The sequence below is a fragment of the Protobothrops mucrosquamatus genome, unplaced genomic scaffold (genome assembly GCF_001527695.2).
Source record: "Protobothrops mucrosquamatus isolate PMUCROS unplaced genomic scaffold, P.Mucros_1.0 scaffold1756, whole genome shotgun sequence".
NCBI lineage: Eukaryota > Metazoa > Chordata > Lepidosauria > Squamata > Viperidae > Protobothrops > Protobothrops mucrosquamatus.
Genome location: NW_015387896.1, coordinates 70,421 through 77,436, shown reverse-complemented (window position 1 = coordinate 77,436; position 7,016 = coordinate 70,421). Strand labels below are relative to the sequence as shown.

The 7,016-nt window shown below is 43.6% G+C and overlaps 1 protein-coding gene across 1 annotated transcript in view; it reads left to right on the top strand.

Moving 5' to 3' along the window:
- LOC107293867 (lysophospholipase D GDPD3-like) overlaps positions 1 to 7,016 on the top strand; it is a 26,234-nt gene that overhangs the window by 4,697 nt on the left and 14,521 nt on the right. Inside the window, exons 2-6 of the mRNA XM_029285479.1 lie at positions 281 to 416; positions 1,138 to 1,183; positions 1,310 to 1,428; positions 4,281 to 4,370; positions 5,477 to 5,610. Coding sequence (XP_029141312.1) covers positions 281 to 416; positions 1,138 to 1,183; positions 1,310 to 1,428; positions 4,281 to 4,370; positions 5,477 to 5,610 — 525 coding nt within the window. The remainder of the gene's footprint in view (positions 1 to 280; positions 417 to 1,137; positions 1,184 to 1,309; positions 1,429 to 4,280; positions 4,371 to 5,476; positions 5,611 to 7,016) is intronic.

The window sequence follows — 7,016 nt, the reverse complement described above, 5'->3', positions numbered from 1 at the left end:
TGCTCCAACACTGGAAGTTTTTAAGAAGAGACTGGACAGCCATTTGTCTGAAATGGTGTAGGGTTCCTGCCTGAGCAGGGGGTTGGACTCGATGACCTCCAAGGTCCCTTCCAACTTTATTATTATTATTATTATTATTATTATTATTATTATTATTATTATTATTATTATTATTATTATTATTATTATTATTATTAAATCTCCACTCTACCTCAACTTGCCCTTCTTGTGCACTAATCCTGCCCTTCAACTTCTCTTGCGAATCTTTGCATCTTCCCAGTGCACTGTGCCAGGGGACAAACCTGCTTGAACTCGATTGCCACATAACCAAAGATGGGATTGTGGTTGTGTCCCATGATGAAAATATGAAACGGCAGACAGGGCACAACATTGATATCAGCCTTACATACTATAAGGTGAGCGTCTCTAGATCCTTGGTCCCCCACATGCTCTGGCTTTGGGGTGTTATTCAGTTCCCTTCTATGACAGATTTTAACGTATGTAATGTTTCCAGGCTGTTTCCCATTATTAAGTCATTAGATATGAGTCCTGCCTTTCCTCCAGAAATTCAAGGTGGAATAGATAGCACCCTCCATTGTTAACACTTTAAAAAAAAATACCATTGAGCTAGGTTGGGTGGAGAGTGTGTGATTCGCCCAAAGTCACCTCGTGAAATGTATGACTGGGAGAGGATTTGTGTTCGGGTTGGGCACCATTGTAATGATAAAATGATCCTTGATGAAACCACCATTGTGCCATCACAATGCAAGCTTCACCACTTTTGAGAGTGCAACACGCTATTGCAAGCACGTAACGAAAGAGGTGACGCTTGGGTCACAACAGAATAAGGCTGCATTTGAATGAAGGTGTTGATATCCTGCAAATGGATCTAACTTGGACCTTATCACTCCTATTTCAGCATTCCAACCACTACACCCCAAGGGCTTTACACACTTTCCAGAAACAAGATAACTTCCATATTACTCCCTTTGAACAATGGTTCTAGCTCTATGGGGAGAACCAAAGAGCTTCTCCCCAAACAGGAGGACCTGCTCTTCATTCCCTCCCTTCAACACATATGGCAAATCTCTCTCAAAACCACTCTTACTCCTTACTCTCATTGGTTGTGTCCCCTAGGATTTGCCACACTATCAGTCTTCTCTGGAGGTGACATTTTCTCCAGGTGAGTAGGACTATGAGTTGCTTTGGGGAAAATGTGTTGTGGTAGAAAGCAAATCATTTGTTCTCTTTGTCCCTGAGAAAAATGCTCAGTTCTTTGTAGCTACCCTCAACCTACCCTTCCTAACAGGGAGCTTCTCCTCTGGCACTGATCATCAGATTCCTCGTTTGGAAGAGGTTTTTGAGCAGTTCCCTTCAATCCCGATTAACATTGAAATTAAAGAGGATAATGATGAGCTCATCAATAAGGTAATAAACCCAACTGAGCTATTCAAATTTCTTTCCTGTCCAACATCTCCAACACCATTTTGCATGAAGTATAGCAGGGCTTTTCAACATTTTCACCCATTGTACCACTTTTAGGATATGGCAACATCCGAGTACCACCAGTCGCCTAGCAAGGTGTCAAAAACTTGATGACCAAAAAAAAAAAAAGAGGAAAAAAGTGATAAAGTACAGGTAGTCCTCGACTTACAACAGTTCACTTAGTGACTGTTTGAAGTTACAATGGCACTGAAAAAAATGACCCCCAAAGCCACAGCCGCGCAAGACACCTGCCTGCCCGCCTGGTGCTCTTCCTCCTGTCCGAGGTTTTCATTGTTGTGAGCATTTCTGTTGAGGATTGGCAGTGGGGGTGGGGTGGGGGGTGTTTGGTTTTTATTCCCCCCGTCTGCTGGGTGGTTGCAGCAGGTTTTGGTCACTTCACTTCACACTGGGACACTGTGACCGTCATAAATATGAATCAATTGCCAAGCATCTGAATGTAAATCACAAGACCCTGGAGATGCTGCAATATTCCAGCTGATTGGTGCTTCTTCAGGGCTCAGCAGAAGCACCAAGATCAGCGCCAAGCTCCAGCCGGAGCCTGGCGCTGATCCTGGCGCTTCCACTGAGCCCTGACAGCCCCGAAGTGTCGATCAGCTGGAAAGCGACACTGATCCTGGCGCTTCTGTTTAGCCCTGACAGCCCTGCAGCTCCAGCCATCTCTCGCTCAGGCTTGTGTGGTGCTGCCACCAGTTCAGCTCATTCCCCTCCCCCGCTACCACTTTTCTAGGATGGTTGCGTACCACCTGCCAGGTGCCAATGTACCACAGGTGGTACCCATACCACTGGTTGAAAAGCCCTGATCTTGGCCAATGTCCACCTTCCAGTCTCTACATCTCTCGTGCAGATCTATGTTCACTTTTATACCTGTCAACATAAAGCTATGTTATTCACCAAAACAGTCTCTCCCACACACAGAACCATATTCAACTTGAAAATCTCTTATCAATTAAGATACAAGACACTTTCTATTTTTGTAGTAGACAAAAATACAGTAATAGTAGAGGTATTCCTTGTGTGTCTAATCACACTTGGTCAATAAAAAATATTTCTATTCTATTCTATTCTATTCTATTCTATTCTATTCTATTCTATTCTATTCTATTATTATTTCTATTTCTATTTCTATTTCTATTTCTATTCTCTCATTCCTGTAATTCAGTCACATTCCTAAGAATATATTATAGAACATCCAGGAAGATGTTGACCTCCCAGGTCTCATTCCACTTCTGCAGTTAACTCTTTCATCTGAGGCTGCTCAAATCCATTGAGAAATTTGGATTCATCATTTTGGGGGAAAAAAGTTTGCTACAGGAGTGAACTTTCAATGGGTTTTAAAACATATCTGGGATTTTACATAAAAATAGCAGTCATAGAGGAAAGGAAATAAGTAATCAAAGGCTTACATAGTTTCAAGAAATATTCACATTTTCTCCTAAACAACATTGAATTATGGAATCATAATTTAGAGCAGGAACTGGCAGTCTTCTCTGGGGAAGGAGAGATAACTATTGTTGTATAAGGCTTTCAGTTTGCTAGGACCAGGAATATCACAGGCTGCCTGAGTCACCAGAACCAAAAGAACCACAATTTGTATGTCCTTTTGACCATATAATAACAGATAGTCCTCAGTTTACAACCATTTGTTCTAAGTTGTGAAGAAAAGTTATTTATGACCCGCTCCTTGCACTTACAATCGTTGTAGCATCCCCATGATCAAAATTTGGACACTTGGCAACTGGCATGTATTTATGGTAGTTGCAGCGTCCGAGGGTCACATCCCATTTGCAACCTTCTCAGATGGCTCCCAACAAGCAGGGTCAATGGGGGAAGCCAGATTTGCTTAATGACCATATAGTCACATAACAACTGCAGTGATTCACTTAATCATGGCAAAAAAGTTGTAAAATTGGGCATGACTCACTTTAAAATGCGTATCGGCGGACATTCAGGTCCCCATTGTGATTGTAAGTTGATGACTACCTGTATTTTATGGTACTATGAACTTGGAAGCTTCAGAGACAGTAAAAGAATAAAGAGCTATAATTATCCTAAGGGTCTTCATGTTGTCATCCTTGTGCCAAGAGTACAGGTGGCCACAGTCCTGGCTGGTGGATTGGGAGCTCTACATACAGGTAGTCCTTGACTTACAACAGTTCGTTTAGTGACTGTTCAAAGTTACAACGGTACTGGAAAAAAATGACTTATGACCATTTTTCCCAGTTATAGCAGTTGCAGCATTCCCAGGGTGACATGATTTATGTTCGGATGCTGGACAACTGATTCATTCTTATGACGGTTGCAGTGTCATGGGGTGGTGTGATCCCCTTTTGCAACCTTCTGACGAGCAAATTCAATGGGGAAACCAGATTCACTTAACAACCCTGTTACTAATTTAACAACTGCAGTGATCCAGTTAACAAACACGGCAAGAAAAGTTGTAAAATGGGGCAAAATTCCCTTCACAAGTTTCTCACTTAGCAACATAAATTTTGGGCTCAATTGTGGTCGAAAGTTGAGGACTACCTGTATTCATATCACTGTTCACATCAAGGTGTTAGAAGAAGCTGAATGTCTATAGAGCTCCACAATATAGTAGGAAAATGCGTAAGACTACCTTTGCCCAAATCAATGCCCAACAGAGAAACCCCCTGATTGGTGCCTTCAGACTCCGTTCCCACTCATCTGATTGGTGCTTCTGCAACTAAAAACTGACATTCCTTCTAGGAATCCGTTATCTGAGTACGTGTTATTTTGCCTTCTTCCTGTGAACACAGGTAGCACATCTTGTCCAGACATACCATCGTTCCCACATCACCATCTGGGCCTCCATCCATGATCGAATACTTAAAAAATGCCACAAAGCTGTGCGTATCAAATGTCTTTTTCTCCAATTTCACATTTTATGTTTACAAAACCTTTTTTGCTTAAAGCAGGGGTCTTCAAACGTGGCCCTTTTATGACTTGTGGACTTCAACTCCCAGAATTCCTCAGCCAGCATGGCTGGCTGAGGAATTCTGGGAGTTAAAGTCCACAAGTCATAAAAGGGCCAAGTCTGAAGACCCCTGGCTTAAAGCTTCAGGCTGTATAAACATAATGTAAGTTTTTTCCAATTCTTCAGACAGCAGTAAATAAAGTATCCCTTAACACAGGTACTCCTCGACTTACAAACATTTGTTTAGTGACCAGGTTACCATGATGCTGAAAAAAGTAACTTACCTCACACCTACAACCGTTGCAGCATCTCCACGGTCACAAATTCGGGTGCTTGGCAACTGGCCTGTATTTATGACCGTTGCTGAGAGCCTCTGACAAGCAAAGTCAACGGGGGAAGCCGGATTCGCTTAACAAGTGTGTGATTCACTTATCAACCACAGCAGAAGAGTCATAAAATTAGGCACGACTCACTTAACACCACCTTATGTAGCAACGGGAGGTTCCTGTCCCAATTGTGGTTGTAAGTTGAGGGTTACTTGTAACACATTAGAGCACGGGTGTCAAACTCGCTGTGTCACGTGACGTGTCATGACCTATCGAGACTTTTTTTGCATTGCCGGAGCTGGGATGGGCACGGCCTTAGCATGATGCAACCGGCCCGTGGGCTGGCAGTTTGACACCCCTGCATTAGATCATGGTTAAAAACTCCCCTCCCTTCCTCCTTTCTCTCCCTAAGCTTTCTTCGTAGACCAACTTGTTACACCTGCTTTTTCCAGTTCTGCATAAGCATCAGACAGCAGCTCCCTACATCCACCAAGCAAGATGGAAAGACTGTGTTAAGCAGTTGTGTTTGCCAAGTCAGGGCAAAAATTGTTATTTTCCCTGAATCTTCCCCTTTATTTGGGGCATTTGGATGCTCAGCGAGCTAGAAAACAAGGCGGTGGGATGAAGGGCAGAAACCTTCCTAGGACTGAAGTCTAGGCATGACCAATCCTCCCACTGTCTAAAATAAAAATAAATGTTATTTATCCTCCAGAATAAAGACATGCCCTACATCTTCTCCAGGAAGAGAGTCATCGTCATGCTTTGTCTCTGGTATCTTGGACTCCTGCCCTTCTGCCCTCTGAAGGAATCGTTCCTTGAATTCGTGCTGCCCTCGATCATAAACAGGTGACAGTCACTACAAGGGTGGGATTCAGGCAGAAAAACATACAGACTTAGAAACATGGTTGTCTATCTACCGTAATGATCAGGCTTTGGAAGTCGCATGCCACATTTGCTCCCCACCCCCTTCAAATAGAGCCGTGTGTCAGCTTTGGAGAAACACTTTCCTGGCATGCTAATTCTGAGAAAAGGGAGGGTTATTTTGTGTCCACGTCACACAATGGCCTTTCTGCAGGACCAGCAGCTAAGCAGCATCCAAGAATTCTCAACCGAGGAGAGCAGAGAAGTGAGGTCAATTGGTCTATCACAGGGGTAGGCAACCTTGGCTCTTTTATGACTCGTGGACTTCAACTCCCAGAGTTCCTGAGCCAGCATGGCTCAGCTTGGAAACTCTCCTTTTCCCCTCAGTGTGGCTGGCTCAGGAATTCTGGGAGTTGAAGTCCACGGGTCATAAAAGAGCCAAGGTTGCCTACCCCTGGTCTATCAGCTCCAGTGAGCCATGGCCAACGCCGCCCTCTCAAACCCTTTGCTCTGGCTTTGCTTGCCTTTTTTATGAGACAACCTAACTCCAGCTGCTCCTGCTCATCCAATACAGCTAATCCTCGACTTACAACAGTTCATTTAGTGACAGTTCAAAGTTAGAACGGCACTGAAAAATGTGACTTACGACCGTTTTTCACAATTACCACCTTTGCAGCATCCCCGTGATCACGTGATCAAAATTCAGATGCTTGGCAACTGGTTCATAGTTATGACCGTTGCTGTGTCCCAAGGTCATGTGGTAACCTTTTGTGACTTTCCGACAAGGAAGTCGGATTCATTTAACAACTGGATTACTAACTTATCAACTGCAGTGAATCACTTAACAACTGTGGCAAGAAAGGTCGTAAAATGGGGCAAAACTCACTTAACAAATGTCTTTATGAACAACAGAAATTTTGGGCTCAATTGTGGTTGTAAGTTGAGGACTACCTGTACAATCTGATAGGGTTGACATGTGCCAGTTCCCATCCATTAATCAATGTCATCTGATGGGACCCAAGCTATGTGCCTTTTCTATTGCTGTTCTATTGCTGTTCCTATGGGACAACATTTTTCCAAGATCCAAATGGCCCTGCCTGTCTGTCTTCTGAAAGGCTAGGAAGACCAGCCTTTTCCCAGGCATTCAGTCAAGAGATGTGGGGAGTCCTTCTGGATCAATTGTTTCTACCTGCAAGGTGTTGTGTTCTTTGTATTCCCCCCCCTTAATCCCCTATGCATATCCTGATCACCCATTAAGGGTGATTGCCCTTCACCATTGATCGCCCATTAAGGGTGATTGCCCTTCACCATTGATCGCCCATTAAGGGTGATTGCCCTTCTCCATCTGCATACAGTTTCATGCCCGTTGCTGGTTGGCTAACTAGCAACAG